The sequence below is a fragment of the Balaenoptera borealis genome, assembly GCF_965194805.1.
Source record: "Balaenoptera borealis genome assembly, chromosome: 13".
Classification (NCBI taxonomy): domain Eukaryota; kingdom Metazoa; phylum Chordata; class Mammalia; order Artiodactyla; family Balaenopteridae; genus Balaenoptera; species Balaenoptera borealis.
In genome coordinates this window covers 65,632,164-65,652,431 of record NC_138870.1, presented here as the reverse complement: position 1 = coordinate 65,652,431, position 20,268 = coordinate 65,632,164, and the positions used below count along the sequence as shown (strand labels likewise).

General features: G+C 36.8%; 1 protein-coding gene across 19 annotated transcripts in view; it reads right to left on the bottom strand.

Moving 5' to 3' along the window:
* The window catches only part of NAV3 (neuron navigator 3), a 1,129,181-nt gene that overhangs the window by 228,357 nt on the left and 880,556 nt on the right, over window positions 1–20,268 (bottom strand). For all 19 annotated transcript variants that reach the window (XM_082351536.1, XM_082351537.1, XM_082351530.1 and 16 more), the window contains one exon: window positions 439–511. In XM_082351536.1, the coding sequence (XP_082207662.1) occupies window positions 439–511 (73 nt within the window). The remainder of the gene's footprint in view (window positions 1–438; window positions 512–20,268) is intronic.

The following is a 20,268-nucleotide window of genomic DNA, read 5'->3' as shown; positions in this document are numbered from 1 at the left end:
AACAAATATTTAGACTTGGACTACCAACTTGATTAAATTATAGAATTGTTATTGATAAAATATTTGAGCATTAATTACACTACTTTAACTGTATTTATGTCCATATACTGTATTTATTATCCAGCATTATCTATCTATCCATCCATCTACTTAAGACTCTAAAAACACTACCAACTGGTAATAACATAAAGATATTTTGTTAATATGTCCCCCTCCTATATACTCGGTAATGTAAAGAACAATTTTGGCAAAATCTGCAACATACCTACATAAAGCATACATTAACAACCATTGAATTTATGTTTCTATTATTTTGGAAACTTTACTGATTTCCTTTCTTGTATTAAGGGGCTATGTACTCCCACTTTACATTTCTAGCGTTATAAAAAGTCTTTTACAAACATGGATGCCATTTGTGACAACTGTGCTTTTTCTTACCTTCAGCAGATAGACCTTGAACATTTACTCCTCTGGCTGCTAGAAAACTAAGGCAGACATCAACATTTTCAATCTGCAACATGAAAAGCAGTGAAAAAGTAACTTAGAAGGTTATTTTTAAATAAATAAATGAGCTAGAATGAAGCCAGAGAGAAAGATAAAGAAAGAATGAATACTTTACATTCATTTCATACTAGAGATCTTTAACCAGAGTTTAACTAGAATTATTTTGGCTAATTGCAGAATGAATATAAAGATTGCATTGTCTGATTTAGTACTTACAAACAATTCATAGAGGCCTGACCAAGAATGGCATTCTTACAGATTAGCAACCCACCTACTTAACATAAAACCAGACTGATTTTGTGCTTCACAAACAAGTCTCAACTAAAGCATCCAAATAGGAGGAGACTCTTGCTTCTGTGAGTTAGAATACTAGGATGTGGGTAACTGAGATTCGAACAGTAATATTTGGTAAGTATGTCAAAAGATAAATAAGATGGAGAAAGGGTTAATATACATGAAAGAAATGAAGCATATTTTCATCCTAAATCATAGAAATTCTTTATTTTAAAAACTGCATTTGTACTTCTACAGTTGTTAATTCTCTGCTTAAATATAGGTATTGCCTTTGTAATTTAAAAGAGTGATGCCACTGCTTTTGAACAGTTCGTTTCAACATGATAGCCAGTGATTAACCATTTAGGGTGAGAAGCAAAAAAAAAAAAAAAAAAAAAGACTAATTTATGTTAATTCATGGGTTGATTTCAGTATTAGTTATGGCATTATGTAGCAAAGTTAAATAGCTAAGACTTTTTAAAAGAATGTAGGAAACTAGAAAGTTCCAGTTCTTTGTGAGTCATCTCCCTGGGTTTTGTGGTATTCCATAAATCTTGAAATTCTAAAGTAAATAAGAGATTTAAAGTTAATACTTGGCAAGGTACTGTTTTCTGTCTTATTAAATTCTCATCAAAAGCTATGCAGGAGGACATACAAAGTTTTGCCAATGTCCTCTCTAGCTGAGCTTCATAGGAAGGTCAAAATGTCTGTTAAAGAAAATAAAAAGAAAAAAAATATATTCTAGAATCTGTCTTTATAAAATGGACAACTGTTTACATTCCTTTTTAAATGTAATTTTGTGCAAAATTAAAGTAATAATATCCAATGAGAGGTTCTTTGCTTTAAAATGATTGCAGCCAAGGTATACACATTTGCTTTGAGAAAAAAATAACTACTTTATTGATTCATTTCAAAATAAGTTTTACTGAAAGAATGATAGAGTTGAAGACGCTGAATGTTACATGACCAAGTGGACCTTCTCTTTCTACTTGTCAACGCCTAAATACCTAAAAAACCTATGGTTCTGGAATCCACTCCAAATTCCTTCCTTCACATTTCACTTTGCTATTAGAAAATAAGATAACATAAAGGAAAGAAAAAGAAAAGTGTAACAGACACTTTTACGAATATAAACAGAATATACTACTGTGTCTACCCAATGTGTTCTTTAAAAAATTTTTTTTCGGATTGATTAAAAATAAAAGATGCCAAATAATTATTGTGGCCTAATATTAAGACAGAGAATTGAGCTGAGTATTTTTGAATGTTTGCTGTAACAGTCCTGGTATTATTAATTTTATATCAATTATATGAATTTTATAGAAAGTAAGAAGATTTCTGGCCCAAATATATATAATTTACTGCAAAATGTATTTTTATTATACATAAACAGATTAGTTCATTGGAAGACCAAGAAAATATTCATGAACAGTGTCTGTAATTAAATGTGTAAAATGGCTTTTTTGGCTGTTCAGAATAAAAAATAAACTGCTGTCTAGATTGGGTATTAGACACAAACAACTCTCTCTCAACACGCACCATAAGTTAGAAAGGGAAATTAAAAGGGTCCTAGTAGAGGAAAGAAAAAAATACTCAAAATATACCTTACATTCCTTTCATATCTATTTATCAGAAGCATTCAACCTTTTGTAATAGTCCTTTACAGTCATTCACTACGAGCACCGACAACTTGAGGTAGTTAATTCTGTTTCCCATCTTACTATAGCAGGTAAGTAACAGCAACAGAATAAGTACTTGAATACAAAATCTCCAGTATGACCATTAAAGGATAGTTCATTACAATTTATTTATTTATTCACCAATTTTTGTTTTTGGTCAAAATTAATTTTCGAACAATGTAACAACATAACAAACATAACTTAAGAAAATAATATCCTCTCCCTACCTAACTCCAAAGTCATCTATAAATTCAATCATGTTTGTTGGTACTACTTATATTTTTTACCCAGCGGTAAGTTATAATAAAAGAAAATGGCTGTGAGAAATGTTGTTAAATGTCATTTATATGATTAGTTTCCTTATCAGAGGCATACTCTAAAATAATTTGAGAATACTTTCTACCTATATAATAATATACTTTGGTTAATGATTATTTTTATTTTAATAAATTTGAGACATTAGTTTCTCATAATTCCTGCTTTAAAATAATAGATTGTCCCCTTACATTTCCCAGTTAAATATCTATAAATACTGTTTTAGTTCCTAATTTTTTTGTCATGTCAAACCTCAACTGTTCTTTGAACTAAAAACCTCTAAACATTTTTGAAATCCCAAACAGATAAAAGTGATTTTGCCATCAAATTTATCCAACTAACTGAAGTGAGTTTTATTTTTTCTCAGTATTATTTGAATCATATACCAAATAAGCTATCAAAATTCAAACTGTACTTTTAACAGCTAATAATTTGGGTCAATTTTTAATTAGAATAATTTCATGTACTTAATAAACAAATAAACAACCCAATGCACAGTTACCTAAATATAATGGAAACAAAAGTTTCATAGATCAGTACTTACACTTACTACATGAAATCGCTGTGATGCTTTCTACTAATAACATTGTCTTCTCTTTTCATTAATTAATTAATGCTTTTTAATCTGTATTTAAATATTGGTTAAAATCCACTAGATGAATTTCAGGATCCATTGATGGACAGTAATCAACAATTTGAAAAACACTGCCCTGAAGAAGACCAGAGCATTGACACATCTACAGTACCTTTTCTTTTGGGGGGTGGGGGTGGGCGTTATATTCAATGACTAATCAGAAAGTGGAAAATTATCCTCACAAGCGAAGTCTCTGCATGGATTTAATTACATCAGTTAACTGGCACAAAACAAAAACAAAATATTAAAAATACCGGTTATATAATCACATAGTTAATTTTTAGGATATGTTTACAAATGGCGTCCTTGGGTTCAAGTTAATTTTTAGGATGTGTTTACAAATGGCGTCCTTGGGTTCAAGATCTGAAAAAGAATTTTAACTCTTTTCAATCCCCTTTAATTTGTCTAGATACCAAATCATTTTGAAAAGGAAAGCAACTGAGTTGAAATTTGAGTCAATCTTTTACAAGCAATCAGTTATTTGACCAAATTTAAACAACTATTTCAAAATTACTAGGTTATTTAACAAAGTCAATCATTTCTTGATCTCTCTCTCTCTCCTCACTCCCTCTATTTGGTTTGCCGGTAAATAGAGGTGTTTGTTGAGTTTTCATAGTGTTATTTATTTATTTATTCCGGTTTTTTTTTTTTTTTTTTTTTTTTTTATGAAGACATGGTTTTAGTGAAGCTCTAAGCCTCTGAGAGACAGGAACTGAATTTTGTTGACTCGTGTACCTTCGGCAGCCTAGCATGGTGTTTGGTGTCTGATAGATGCTCAGTACATACTTGAGGAAGAAGGGAGGAAAGGAGTGTTGGCCAATTGGTCCTTGTATTTTTGGAAGAAATGAATCCAAGAAAAAAAAAAAAAAGAGAGACAGAGATAGACACAGAGGGAGACAAAGACAGAGAGTCATTTGATCCAGAAGCTACATGTTATATTCTCTTTGGGATCTTTTAAAATATACTACTTCCCTGTGCCTGACCCCAGACAATAAGAATCAGAAATTCTGTTAGTTGGGATTGGACATCAGTTTGTTTTCAAATTTTAGCTCCTAATCTCAGTCTACCCTCATCTTTACAGATTAAGCAACTGACCTCCAGAGAAAGTCTCACATAAAGATGAGCAAAAGAAGCTAACAAAAGAGTATATACTATATGAGGCTCAATTTATGAAATTCAAGATCAAGACTAAACAATGAAAACAGACATTACAATAGTGATAAACTTTGGAGGGGTACAGTCTGGAAAGCAGCACAAGGGGAACAGACACGCTAGAAGTGTCCTTTGTTTTGATCTGAGTGGTGAGTACACGGGTGTAGAGATATTTAAAATCAATCATCTATACACTTAAGACTGGAGTATTTTATACACTTTTTATGTTTGCTTTACCTCAAATTCTATTAGAGTATTTATACTCTTCTATGTATGTTTTACTTAAATTAAAAATAAAAATAAAATGATTGGTCCCTCGCTTTGTTGAGAATAGATTCCAGGCATATAAAGACAGAAGTACGGAAACCTGTCAGGTAGCTCGTGCAAGTAATTCAAGTGAAAGATGATAGTGTTTCAGACAATGGTGGTGGCAGTGAGGTGATGAGAAAGGATCACCTTCTGGATCCGAAAGGATCAGATTCTGGATATAATTTGAAGGAATCTAATGGGAAGATGCGGCATATAAGAGACAGGAGTCACGGATGATGCCAAGGTTTCTGGCCTCAGTAGCCAGGTGGATGACATCTCCAGCCATAAGATGGGAAAAGCCACAGACAGATACAAGGGGTTAATTTCTGGACCTGTTATCTAGTCTCTTAGACACCCAAATGGATGTACAGGCCTTTGGACACACAATCTGGAGTTCAACTGAGAGGTTTCGGAACAGAGATCTAAATTTCAGGGTTATCCTCATACAGAAGGTAATTAAAGCCATGGGGCTAGATTAAATCACCAAGGACGTGCAGCTGTAAAAGAGAAGAGGAACAAACAGTGGGCCTGAGGAGACTCACTGGAAAGAAGAGGAGGAACCAACAGAGGAAACGGAAGACAAGCCACCAGTGACATGTCAGGCAAATCAGGAGAGTATGGGACACAGAAAAGCACCTGAAGAAAGTACATTAACTCCAAGGGGCACATGAGCTCTAGCTAACGCAGCTGGTTAGTAAGATGAGAACTAAGAACTGACTCTTAGATTTAGGATTAAATAAATCAACTCATAAAAGCCTCAATCCTACTACTCCCTGCCTCTCATGCTTGCTGGCACTTGGGCTCTCTCTTTCTCTTTCTCTCTCTCTCTCTGTATATGTATACACACAGAGAGAGAGAGAGTAAGAGTACCTTAGGCACGCTATCAACAATTGTTGAGGGAATGAATTAACTACACAGGGATAAAATGATGTTTTATGCTTAGATCATTCAAATAAAAAAAGACATAAACAATACTTTATAATACTATTAATAATCAAATTTAGCGTTATCTGCCCAGGCAACTTAGACTTCTGCAGCATCCTAAGCTTCTCTCTAATGCTCACCACACTCATCTCCACTGGAGGGATCCGGCATCTCCCCTCTCCCATTTACCCTTCTATGGGAACTTGTTGACATTATATTTTAGGATTGATAGAAATAAATAATTTAAAAGAATTTCCAAAATTGAGGAGCCCATAAAGATCATCTTATCTGACCTTTTCAAATTAAATAATGAGATGAGAACCAGATAATATACATCATTACTTAGAGGACCCAATGAAATTGCACATAAATACGTACATAGTACAATGCACTGCACATAGTAAGAACTCTAATAAACTCAAGAATAAAAAAGTAGCTGTGATTACTGTAACAGTCTTTAATATTAATAGCAGGTGGTAATGGTATAAAATAGCATCATAGCGTCTTTTGCTTTTGGTATTACAGCAATTTTTCTGAGAATTATCCACACTGCACAAAACCTGCTTTCCAAACTTTTAATTCAACAGTTTGCAAACTGTGCTACACATTAGAATCGCCTGATGAACTTTAAATCTATACATGCCCAATTTACACCATCATCAGTTAAATCAGAATGCCTGTGGAGAGCAGTTGTCAAAAAACTGTTCAAAGTCCCCAGGTGATTCCAGTTTGCAGCGATGCCTGGAAAACAAAGCTTCCACCTATGCTCTTCAAAGAAAGTAACTGAATATAATTTCAATTTACCCCATGTGGATGAAAGAATTGCACTGTTCACACTGTAGCACTATATTGCCTTTTGTGTATTTGAACCACTATACTATATAATTCATTGTTTTACACTTATTCCTTTGGTATTAAAATATATCTTTGTCGGGCTTCCGTGGTGGTTCAGTGGTTAAGAATCCGCCAGCCAAAGCGGGGAACACGGGTTCGAGCCCTGGTCTGGGAAGATCCCACATGCCGCAGAGCGACTAAGCCTGTGCGCCACAACTACTGAGCCTGTGCTCTAGAGCCCGCAAGCCACAACTATTGAGCCCACGTGCCACAACTACTGAAGCCTGCACGCCTAGAGCCTGTGCTCCACAACAAGAGTAGCCACCAGAATGAGAAGCCCACGCACTGCAACCAAGAGCAGTCCCCGCTCGCCGCAACTAGAAAAAGCCTGTGCGCAGCCACGAAGACACAGTGCAGCCAAAAATAAACAAATTAAATAAATAAATTTAAAAAAATATATATATATAAATATCTTTGCCTTTGTAGTAGTAATACAAAGAAATCCATTCTGTTCTTTGGACACCCCATTTCTCATCTGGCTCAGGTAACAGTCATATCTGCAGCTCATGGACAACTCCCAGGACTTCTACTTGCCTATTTTATGTCATGCACTATTTCTTGGGTCCTTCTGTTTGTGGCTTACATTTTATTGGCATGGAACACCTACGTTGCCTCTCTTTTTCCTGCTAAATTTGAGGATGGCTAAATAACTACAAAAATACTGACTGTATACTGAAAATAAAACCAAAAGTTTCTAAATTATAGATACAATCAATGTTTCCAGAAGTTTTAAAATGTTTGGGAGTAAAAAAAAAAAAAAATGTTTGGGCACACTGAGCCTTTAGGCTTTTAGATTGTATGAAAATAATGTTATCACAATGGCCTAAGCCAAAACAGTTTTTCTAGAGTAAATAAGTAAATTGATCATTGCGTGTGTTTTCTTTATTGAAGATACTAAATAAATTCAACAGAAGTTGATTCATATTTTTAGACATGAATAATTTCTATTTGTATAACCAATATTAGTATCTTGAAGCAATACCATTTAATTTTGTTTATGTTCTATAAATCAAACCATTCACTGATTCATCATTTTTTAAATTATTTTTCTTTTTTAGTTTTTTTGGTTTAAAAAAAATTTTTAGCATCTTTATTGGAGTATAATTACTTTACCATGTTGTGTTAGCTTCTGCTGTATAACAAAGTGAATCAGCTTTATGTATACATATATCCCCATATCCCCTCCCTCTTGCCTCTCCCTCCCACCGTCCCTATCCCACCCCTCTTCGTGGTCACAAAGCACCAAGCTGATCTCCCTGTCCTATGCAGCTGCTTCCCACTAGCTTTCTGTTTTACATTTGGTAGTGTGTATATGCCAATGCCACTCTCTCACTTCATCCCAGCTTACCCTTCCCCCTCAAACCCAGGGGGGTATTTTTTAGATTCCATATTTATGTGTTAGCACACAGTATTTGTTTTTCTCTTTCTGACTTACTTCACTCTGTATGACAGACTCTAGGTCCATCCACCTCACTACAAATAAATCAATTTCATTTCATTTTATGGCTGAGTAATATTCCATTGTATATATGTGCCACATCTTCTTTATCCATTCATCTGTTGATGGACACTTAGGTTGCTTCCATGTCCTGGCTATTGTAAATGGAGCTGCAATGAACATTGTGGTACATGACTCTTTTTGAATTATGGTTTTCTCAGGGTATGTGCCCAGTAGTAGGATTGCTGGGTCATATGGTAGTTCTGTTTTTAGCTTTTTAAGGAACCTCCATACTGTTTTCCATAGTGGCGTTATCAATCTACATTCCCACCAACAGTGCAACAGGGTTCCCTTTTCTCCACACCCTCTCCAGCATTTATTGTTTCTAGATTTTTTGATGATGGCCATTCTGACCGGTGTGAGGTGATACCACATTGTAGTTTTGATTTGCATTTCTCTAATGATTAGTGATGTTGAGCATCCTTTCATGTGTTTGTTGGCAATCTGTATATCTTCTTTGGAGAAATGTCTATTTAGATCTTCTGCCCATTTTTGGATTGGGTTGTTTGTTTTTTTGATATTGAGCTGCATGAGCTGCTTGTATATTTTGGAGATTAATCCTTTGTCAGTTGCTTCGTTTGCAAATATTTTCTCCCATTCTGAGGGTTGTCTTTTCATCTTGTTTACGGTTACCTTGGCTGTGCAAAAGTTTTTAAGTTTCATTAGGTCCCATTTGCTTATTTTTGTTTTTATTTCCATTTCTCTAGGCGGTGGGTCAAAAAGGATCTTGCTGTGATTTATGTCAAAGAGTGTTCTTCCTGTGTTTTCCTCTAAAAGTTTTATAGTGTCTGGCCTTAAATTTAGGTCATTAACCCATTTTGAGTTTATCTTTGTGGATGGTGTTACGAAGTACTCGAATTTCGTTCTTTTATATGTAGCTGTCCAGTTTTCTGAGCACCACTTATTGAAGAGGCTGTTTTTTCTCCATTGTATATTCTTGCCTCCTTTGTCAAAGATAAAATGATCATATGTGCGTGGGTTTATCTCTGGGCTTTCTCTCCTGTTCCATTGATCTTTATTTCTGTTTTTGTGCCAGTACCATATTGTCTTGATTACTGTAGCTTTGTAGTATAGTATGAAGTCAGGGAGCCTGATTCTTCCAGCTCCGTTTATCTTTCTCAAGATTGCTTTGGCTGTTCGGGGTCTTTTGTGTTTCCATACAAATTGTGAAATCTTTTGTTCTAGTTCTGTGAAAAATGCCATTGGTAGTTTGATAGGGATTGCACTGAATATGTAGATTGCTTTGGGTAGTACAGTCAATTTCACAATGTTGATTCTTCCAATCCAAGAACATGGTATATCTCGCCATCTGTTGGTATCGTCTTTAATTTCTTTCATCAGCATCTTATAGTTTTCTGCATACAGGTCTTTTGTCTCCTTAGGTAGGTTTATTCCTAGGTATTTTATTCTTTTTGTTGCAATGGTAAATGGGAGTGTTTCCTTAATTTCTCTTTCAGATTTTTCATCATTACTGTATAGGAATGCACGAGATTTCTGTGCATTAATTTTGTATCCTGCTACTTTACCAAGTTCATTGATTAGCTCTGGTAGTTTCCTGGTAGAGTCTTTAGGATTCTTTATGTATAGTATCATGTCATCTGCAAACAGTGACAGCTTTACTTCTTCTTTTCCGATTTGGATTCCTTTTATTTCTTTTTCTTCCCTGATTGCTATGGCTAAAATTTCCAAAACTAAGTTGAATAACAGTGGTGAGAGTGGGCATCCTTGTCTTGTTCCTGATTTTAGAAGAAATGGTTTCAGTTTTTCACCATTGAGAATGATGTTGGCTGTGGGTTTGTCATATATGGCCTTTATTATGTTGAGGTAAGTTCCCTCTATGCCTACTTTCTGGAGAGTTTTTATCATAAATGGGTGTTGAATTTTGTCAAAAGCTTTTTCTGCATCTACTGAGATTATCATATGGTTTTTATCCATCAGTTTGTTAATATGATGTATCCCATTGATTGATTTGTGTATACTGAAGAATCCTTGCCTTCCTAGGATAAACCCCACTTGATCATGGTGTATGATCCTTTTAATGTGTTGTTGAATTCTGTTTGCTGGTATTTTGTTGAGAATTTTTGCATCTATGTTCATCAGTGATATTGGCCTGTAGTTTTCCTTTTAGGTGACATCTTTGGTTTTGGTATCAGGGTGATGGTGGCCTCGTAGAATGAGCTTGGGAGTGTTCCTCCCTCTGCTATATTTTGGAAGAGTTTGAGAAGGATAGGTGTTAGCTCTTCTCTAAAAGTTTGATAGAATTCACCTGTGAAGCCATGTGGTCCAGGGCTTTTGTTTGTTGGAAGATTTTTATTCACAGTTTCAATTTCAGTGCTTGTGATTGGTCTCTTTATATTTTCTATTTCTTCCTGGTTCAGTCTCGGAAGGTTGTGCTTTTCTAAGAATTTGTCCATTTCTTCCAGGTTGTCCATTTTATTGGCATATAGTTGCTTGTAGTAATCTCTCATGATCCTTTGTATTTCTACAGTGTCAGTTGTTACTTCTCCTTTTTCATTTCTAATTCTATTGATTTGAGTCTTCTCCCTGTTTTTCTTGATGAGTCTGGCTAATGGTTTATCAATTTTGTTTATCTTCTCAAAGAACCAGCTTTTAGTTTTATTGATCTTTGCTATTGTTTCCTTCATTTCTCTTTCATTTTTTTCTGATCTGATCTTTACGATTTCTTTCCTTCTGCTAACTTTGGGGGTTTTTTTTGTTCTTCTTTCTCTAATTGTTTTAGGTGTGAGGTTAGGTTGTTTATCTGAGATGTTTCGTGTTTCTTGAGGTAGGATTGTACTACTATAAACTTCCCTCTTAGAACTGCTTTTGCTGCATCCCATAGGTTTGGGGTCATCTTCTTTCATTGCCATTTGTTTCTAGGTATTTTTTGATTTCCTCTTTGACTTCTTCAGTGATCTCTTGGTTATTTAGTAGCATATTGTTTAGCCTCCATGTGTTTGTATTTTTACAGTTTTTTTTCCTGGAATTGATATCCAGTCTCATAGCGCTGGGGTCTGAAAAAGATACTTGATACGATTTCAATTTTCTTAAATTTAGCAAGGCTTGATCTGTGACCCAAGATATGATCTATCCTGGGGAATGTTCCATGAGCACTTGAGAAGAATGTGTATTCTGTTGTTTTTGGATGGAATGTCCTATAAATATCAATTAAGTCCATCTTATTTAATGTATCATTTAAAGCTTGTGTTTTCTTATGTATTTTCATTTTGGATGATGTGTCCATTGGTGAAAGTGGGGTGTTAAAGTCCCCTACTATGATTGTGTTACTGTCGATTTCCCCTTTTATGGCTGTTAGCATTTGCCTTATGTATTGAGGTGCTCCTATGTTGGGTGCATAAATATTTACAATTTTATATCTCCTTGGATTGATCCCTTGATCATTATGCAGTGTTCTTCTCTGTCTCTTGAAATTGTTTTTATTTTAAAGTCTATTTTGTCTGATATGAGAATTGCTACTCCAGCTTTCTTTTGATTTCCATTTGCAGGGAATATCTTTTTCCATCCCCTCACTTTCAGTCTCTATGTGTCCCTAGGTCTGAAGTGGGTCTCTTGTAGACAGCATATATACAGGTCTTGTTTTTGTATCCATTCAGCCAGTCTATGTCTTTTGGTTGGAGCATTTAATCCATTTACATTTAAGGTAGTTATCAATATGTATGTTCCTATTACCATTTTCTTAATTGTTTTGGGTTCGTTTTTGTAGGTCTTTTTCTTGTCTTGTGTTTCCTGCCTAGAGAAGTTCCTTTAGCACTTTTTGTAAAGCTGGTTTGGTGGTGCTGAATTCTCTTAACTTTTGCTTGCCTGTAAAGTTTTTAATTTCTCCGTTGAATCTGAATGAGATCCTTGCTGGGTAGAGTAATCTTGGTTGTAGGTTTTTCTCCTTCATCACTTTAAACATATCCTGCCACTCCTTTCTGGCTTGCAGAGTTTCTGCTGAAAGATCAGCTGTTAACCTTATGGAGAGTCCCTTGTATGTTATTTGTTGCCTTTCCCTTGCTGCTTTTAATATTTTTTCTTTGTATTTAATTTTTGATAGTTTGATTAATATGTGCCTTGGTGTGTTTCTCCTTGGATTTATCCTGTATGGGACTCTGTGCACTTCCCGGACTTAATTGACTATTTCCTTTCCCATGTTACAGAAGTTTTCAACTATAATCTGTTCAAATATTTTCCAGACCCTTTCTTTTTCTCTTCTTCTGGGATCCCTAAAATTCAAATGTTGGTGTGTTTAATGTTGTCCCAGAGGTCTCTGAGACTGTCCTCAATTCTTTATTCTTCATTCTGCTCTGTGGTAGTTATTTCCACTATTTTATCTTCCAGGTCACTTATCCGTTCTTCTGCATCAGTTATTCTGCTATTCACTCCTTCTAGAGAATTTTAAATTTCATTTATTGTGTTGTTCATCATTGTTTGTTTGCTCTTTAGTTCTTCAAGGTCCTTGTTAAACATTTCTTGTATTTTCTCCATTCTATTTCCAAGATTTTGGATCATCTTTCCTATCATTACTGTGAATTCTTTTTCAGGTAGACTGCCTATTTCCTCTCATTTGTTTGGTCTGGTGGGTTTTTACCTTGCTCCTTCATCTGCTGCATATTTCTCTGTCTTCCCATTTTTCTCAAATTACTGTGTTTGGTGTCTCCTTTTCACAGGCTGCAGGTTCTTAGTTCCCGTTTTTTTTTTTTTGGTGTCTGCCCCCAGTGGGTAAGGTTGGTTCAATGGCTTGTGTAGGCTTCCTGGTGGAGGGGACTGATTTCCGTGTTGTGGTGGGTGGGGCTGGATCTTGTCTTTCTGGTGGGCAGGGCCACATCTGGTTGAGTGTTTTGGGGTGTCTGTGAACTTGGTATGATTTTAGGGAGCCTCTCTGCTAATGGGTGGGGTTGTGTTCCTGTCTTGCTAGTTGTTTGGCATGGGGGGTCTAGCAGTGGAGCTTGCTGGCCATTGGGTGGAGCTGGGTCTTAGCGTTGAGATGGAGGTCCCTGGGAGAGCTCTCATCAACTGATATTACGTGGGGCCAGGAGGTCTCTGGTGGTCCAGTGTCCTGAACTCGGCTCTCCCACCTCAGAGGCTCAGGCCTGACATCAGGCTGGAGCACCAAGACCCTGTCAGCCACACGGCTCAGAAGAAAAGGGAGAAAAAAAGAAAGAAAAAAAATAATAAAAAAATAAATAAATAAAATAATTAAAATAAAAAATACTTAAATAAATACATACATACATAAATACATAAATAAATAAAATAAGAAGAGAGCAACCAAACCAATAAACAAATCCACCAATGATAACAAGTGCTAAAAACTATACTAAGGTAAACATAAGAATCAAAAACAAGTCAGTCACAGACAGCAAACCCCAAGTCTACAGTTGCTCCCAAAGTCCACCACCCCAATTTTGGGATGATTCGTTGTCTATTCAGGTATTCCACAGATGCAGGGTACATCAAGTTGCTTGTGGGGATTTAATCTGCTGCTCCTGAGGCTGCACAGAGAAATTTCCCTTTCTCTTCTTTGTTCGCACAGCTCCTGGGGTTCAGCTTTGGTTTTGACCCCACCTCTGCGTGTAGGTTGCCATCAGGCATCTGTTCCCACCCAGACAGGAGGGGGTCAAATCAGCGGCTGATTCGGGGGCTCTGGCTCACTCAGGCCAGGGGGAGGGAGGGGTACGGAATGCGGGGCGAGCCTGCGGCGGCAGAGGCCGGCATGACATTGCAATAGCCTGAGGCGCGCTGTGTGTTCTCCCGGGGAAGTTGTCCCTGAATCATGGCACCCTGGCAGTGGTGGGCTGCACAGGCTCCTGGGGGTGTTTGGATAGTGACATGTGCTTGCACACAGGATTCTTGGTGGCTGCAGCAGCCTTAGTGTCTCATGCCCGTCTCTGGTGTCTGCGCTGATAGCCGCGGCTCGCACTGGTCTCTGGAGCTCATTTAGGCGGTGCTCTGCCTTCTGTGAGCAGACAGGGAAGGAATCCCCTCTCCTCGTGCACCCCGAAACAATGCTCTCTTGCCTCTTAGGCAGCTCCAGACTTTTACCCGGACCCCCTCCTGGTTAGCTGTGGCACACTAGCCCCCTTCAGGCTGTGTTCACACAGCCAACCCCAGTCCTCTCCCTGCGATCTGACCGAAGCCTGAGCCTCAGCTCTCAGCCCCCACCCGCCCCGGCGGGTGAGCAGACAAGCCTCTCGGTCTGGTGAGTGCTGGTCGGCACCCATCCTCTGTGCGGGCATCTCTCCGCTTTGCCCTCCACACCCCTGTTGCTGTGCTCTCCTCCGTGGCTCCGAAGCTTCCCCCCTTCCCACCCCCTGTCTTCGCCAGTGAAGGGGCTTCCTAGTGTGTGGAAACTTTTCCTCCTTCACAGCTCCCTCTCAGAGGTGCAGGTCCCATCCCTATTCTTTTGTCTGTTTTTTCTTTTGCCCTACCCAGGTACGTGGGGAGTTTCTTGCCTTTTGGGAAGTCTGAGGTCTTCTGCCAGCATTCAGTAGGTGTTCTGTAGGAGTTGTTCCACATGTAGATGTATTTTTGATGTATTTGTGGGGAAGAAGGTGATCTCCATGTCTTACTCCTCTGCCATCTTGAAAGGTCTCCATTCATCATTTATTAAACTTACTTTATGCCTGGAATTGTACTCGGTGCTACAGATAGAAATTTCAAGATATAGCCACTATTCTTGTATATTCTAAAGAGCATTGATTTCTTTCCAATATTTTCCACTATTCCCACAAAGAATGGGAGTCATTTTTCAGGAATTTCTTTGTTTGATTTCATAATTGTACATTTATCTTGGCCCTTATGAACTTGCTCAATATGAACATGGCTAATTGTTAAATCACAAATTGGATTTCAAATGAGGAAAACAAGAGTTTTCATTATCTTCACTTATGAAAACTCTAGACAGTCATCAGTGTATGTATGCTTTCAAATTATTTTTAAACCTGAGGGTCAATATGTATTCTCAACATATTAAACACAGAGTGTGTGTTGCATATATTTGGACTTATTCATTTCAGTGTTGAATGAAGTAGTCCAATAAAAGAGTAGTGTTTTTAATTAGCACAACTTTTTTTTCCCCACTGTCTACAAGAGACTCACTTTATTTATTTTTATTGGGGTGTAGTTGTTTTACAATGTTGTGTTAGTTTCTACTGTACAGGGAAGTGGAGTTCCCTGTGCTATACCGCAGGTTCTCATTCGTTATTTGTTTTATACATATTAGTGTATAGTGTATATATGTCAATCCCAATCTCCCAATTATTGAACTCATGAACTTTAAGTGGCACGTTTGATGCCACCCAGCCTTTTAGTATTTTTACTACAAAACTAGGATAATCTGTTTTGGAAGATGTAATTGGAGGCATCTTTCACAATATTAACAAAATTATGCCTTGCCTATTCATAGGTTTCTTTCATTTTTACTTACGGATATTTAATGGAAATTACATTCTGAGTATGATTAGTATCAATTTGAGATCAGTTTGTGATTAAATTTTAACCATGGCATCAACACTTAACAACAAGTAATCAATTCATTCAGCCTCTATTGACTGTTTATTATGGGCAAACAGCTCTACTAGATGGTTAAAGGATGTAAAAATGACTATAAGGTCTTTGCCTTTGTGAGCTGTGTGAGCTTGTAAAATAGCTGAAGAGACGAAAAAAGATTCATAAATCACCATAACACAAGGCGTAATAGTCCAAAAAAGAATTATAGAGAACACTATAAGGCAGTGAAGAGAATGGATTTATCAATTTTCACTACGGATCTGGTGAAAGCTTCAAAGAAGAAGTGTCATTTGGATGCACAGGATAAGTCTGATTCTGAGAAGGTTAGACAGGCCTCAGAAGGGGAAGCAGCCATGCCCAACAGAGCAGCTTAGAGCAACACACAACTGCTCAAAAGGATGCCTGAAAACAGACCATGCCAGCCTTTCCTTTCTGCAATTATGTTTACAGAGCTGAATTTGGCCTGGAACTGAAAAGGCTCTGATGCCCCCTGGGATTCTAAAACCACTGCAATATAAAAAGTTAAATAATTGTAAACCAGGTAGTAGGCGTAATATTTCAAAGACTGAGTTCTCTCTACAGACACAATGCATCCTGGTTAGGGCATGTCTGAGGTACTGCTGCTGTGAATCATACACAGAGAATGTGTAGAAGAACATAAAGCAAACGTAACTTTCATTCTCTCCGATGGTAAGTTCTTTTGTGACTTGTGCTATTTTTAATTAACGATTCTTCCTATTTTTCATGATAAACATACACTGCTAGTATCATTATCTAAATTAATTACATTTGATTTCAACCAAAAATAAATAGATAAGATGGCTCAGTTTGAGCAAAATCCCATCCTATCATAAAATTCAAATAATTATATAGATTTTAGCCAAAGATTTTAATATAACTCTTTTAAATATAAATGTTTGGAGAATTAAAGTAAAATGCAACAGTGTTTTTGCATTGGTTAAAAATTCTTAAGATGTTTGCTTTCATTCACTCACATAACGATTATTTATTCATTGAGACATGTCCAAGCCCTTAAAAATATATGTAGTCTCACAGGAGAGATAATTCCAATGTAATGTGATGAATGTTATAATCAGAGAAACATAGACTCCTAAAGAAGCATGCAGAACAGTCTATTCACGATCAGAGGTAAAGGGACTAGGAAAGGAGAAAGTTATTAGTAACTAAGACTTCTCTGTCATGGTTACAAAGATACCTTCTTCTGAAGTTGCCGTAATTATAGCATTTTTCCAATGATAAAAGTGTTGATCAGAGAATTAAACTGAGATGCTCAAGGTTACACAGAGAGAATATGTCAAAAACAGAGCCTGTATCATTAACTCCCACATTTTTTTTTCTGCTTCAAGGGAAGCCTGAGCTAGTTCCTGAGAGGTTAGGAAGGGTTAACCAAATAACAGGATGTGGGGTGAAGTCAACCCAAAGAAGGAGCAATATGTGAACTGGTCAGGGTTGAGAAACACCGTTAATTAAGGGACTGGGGAATTCAGAATAGCCAGGGATATTAAGAGTTGAACCCCACTTAAATCTTTCTCCACAATGTCTTTGTTTATCATTGAGAAAACAGGACCCTCCAAAGGCTGGCGGCCTTCAGTAGGTTTCAAGAAACTACGTTGGAGGTGAGATCAGGCAGAAGGTCTCCAAGAACAAGTATCTTGAGATCTGGAAAATCTAGCGGCAGAAGACGAGGCCATAGAGATAAACAGGGGCTAGATGTGGAACATCTTCCATGTCTTGCTAAGGGCCTGGGCTTGATAGTGAAGCTCAGGGCGCTAATGGTGTGTTTGATGCAAAAGAAAGAAATGGTCAGCGTTGCACTGAAGATCTCTATTTTATATGACCACACAGTATATACATAGGTTTATAGATAGAAATTAATAAAAGTTTCACAAGTCAATTTCTACCTATACTATCTGCAATGCACTCTGATTTTTAAAAAGTCTATTTTAGTGTATTTAATTTTAATATGTCATTTGTAAAATATTAACTTCAGAACACACTAGGTGAACAGGCCACACTGTGAGGAACTGGATACCACATGTCAAGAGAAGCATGGGAAATGGCTTGAAAGCCACTTTTTCCTCCACCACTTAACAACCCAGCACAGGAAGGGAGTTCATACACAGTTTTAAGCATGGAGGTTATTTACTCCAAATGCAAAATCCTTTTTTCATCTTTACCGTAGACTCTGGTAAATTTGATATTATTTTGACCATTCAGTAGAGGCTTAGAAATGACATACTTTGTACAAGTTTACACAATTAATAAATAGCAGAGCCAGAATTCAAACTCAGCCCTGTCAGTCTCCAATGAAATCACCATTTCTGCCACATTATGGTTCCTACCACTGTAATTTAGACATTCTGACTGAGTCATTTCCAGCTTCTGACTCAAGCTCTCTACATGATTGACAGGCAGTTAGGATACAGGCCTGGCACAAGATAGGTGCTCCATAAATATGTGGTTGAATGTAAGGATGAAATTGTGTAGTGTGAAAGGAAGGACAGAAAGAATATGCAAAATCTATTTGTTCCATACATATTCTAAGTTCATAAGGTTTAAATGATTCCAAATTATTTCACAACTAACCAATGCATTTTTATCTCCCTGTAGATGAACATACAGAATGACTGAAGTGGCCACAAGCCAAGGAATGCTGGCAGCCACCAGAAGCTGGAATGGGCAAGGAATGGATTCCCTCTACAGCCTCCAGAGGGAGCACAGGACTGCTGAAGCCTTGATTTTGGCCCTGTGATACTGATTGCAGACTTCTGGCATCCAGAACAGTGAGAGATTTAAGTTCTACTGTTTGAAGCCACCACATCTGTGATAATTTGTTATAGCAGTCACAGGAAACCAATGCAGCAGAGCAGTAGATCCCAAAACTTCAGCAAGCCTAAGGGTCAGCTGGGATCTGTAAGCATGCAGAGTTCTAGGCCTTGCCCTCTGAGGTTTGATTTGTTAAGTCTGTGGGGAGGGGAGGTGAAAGGCACAGTTTAACTAGGTATTTCATGTCATCGAATGCTATGTCCCATGTTTTCCTCTCCTATCTCAAGTTAGTTTGTGTTGTGGGATAGGGAGAGGGAGGAGATAGAAATTTTGTTTAGCTCTTCAGTTTGTTTTTGTGTTTAGTTGGTCTGGGGTTAGCTACAAGGAGTCAGTTCATTAATTAAGCACTATAGTATAATAATTTAAAGTTTTGCAGTCAAATAAATCTGAGTTTGAATCACAGTTATGCAATTTACGCACTGTTAGAAATAAAGTTTTTACTCTCCTGAAGCCTCAGCTTCCTTATCTGTGAAATGAGAATGAAAGCAGTTCCCACACAATATATTATGAGAGGATTACAGATGTTTATGAAGAGCTTAGCTCCATACTAGGCATATGTGTATCTATGTCTGTGTGTACATGTGTGTATGCATAAATTTTCATACTAGGAATGCTTTATATAAACACATATATAACAGAAGTGTGTATGTGACTAGATAGATAGATAGATAGACAGATAGATAGATAAGGGTACAGATATGGAAATTCTATTAGAATTTTATCAGATAAAAATTTTTTGTTTAAAATTCTATATTCTGCTTTAACTGACTTGGTGATTAGACAATAATGAACATCATTTAATATTAGTTGCCAATTATAGATGATATTAAATCTTCATTATAGGCTATAATTGCCAATATAAAGTGTTATAAATATAAAATTATAAAATACTATGTCAGTACTCATTGACCTGAAAATATACTCTGTAGGTTTTTAATAATTCCTGCTTCTCGGTTTGTTTCAGAGAACAAAACAAAATAAGGAATCTTACTCTTTTACTATGAAGTTATAAAACCATTCTAAACAAATAATATCTGTTTAGATATAGGGCTAAAGTTACATATAACAATTAATTATTTTCCAAATGCATAATTTCACCACAAAATTTATAAATCATTATCTCATATGCCCACACCCTCTCCCAACCTAACCAAAGCTTTTATTCCTGCCATAGATGGAAGAAACAAGCATAATATTAAAGAAAAATGCTCATTTATATTGCAAGTATGGAGGGAGGGTAAGGAGGGGAGGGATCCAAACTTTAAAGAAGAAGGGGAGGTGGGGAAGAAGGAGAAGGAGGGGGAGGGGGAAGAAGAGGAAGAGATCAAAATCTCAAGACTTGAGTCCCAGGCCGTATTTTTTTAAATGCATTTGTTAATAAGTTTTAAAGCAATTTGGCCTAGACTCAAATAGACATGAGACCAAACACTGATTCTTCCACTTACTAAATAGGGACACAGGCAGCCTCATTGAGACAAGTTCTTTTGTAGGTTTGCTATGATGACTCAATGAAAAATGCAAGCAAAGCATCTAGTACAGCACTGGATAAAGATGGTTGACATTCAACCTGCAGATGAATCAATAAGTGATACTGATATGGCTGAACTCTCAGGTCCATCTCTGAAATTTGATGCTTCTATGATATGATTTCATAATATTTTTTAATGTTTGAAACATGGCTAATACAAATCAAATGGGCAATACAATTTTTCAAAGTGTAACCAGAC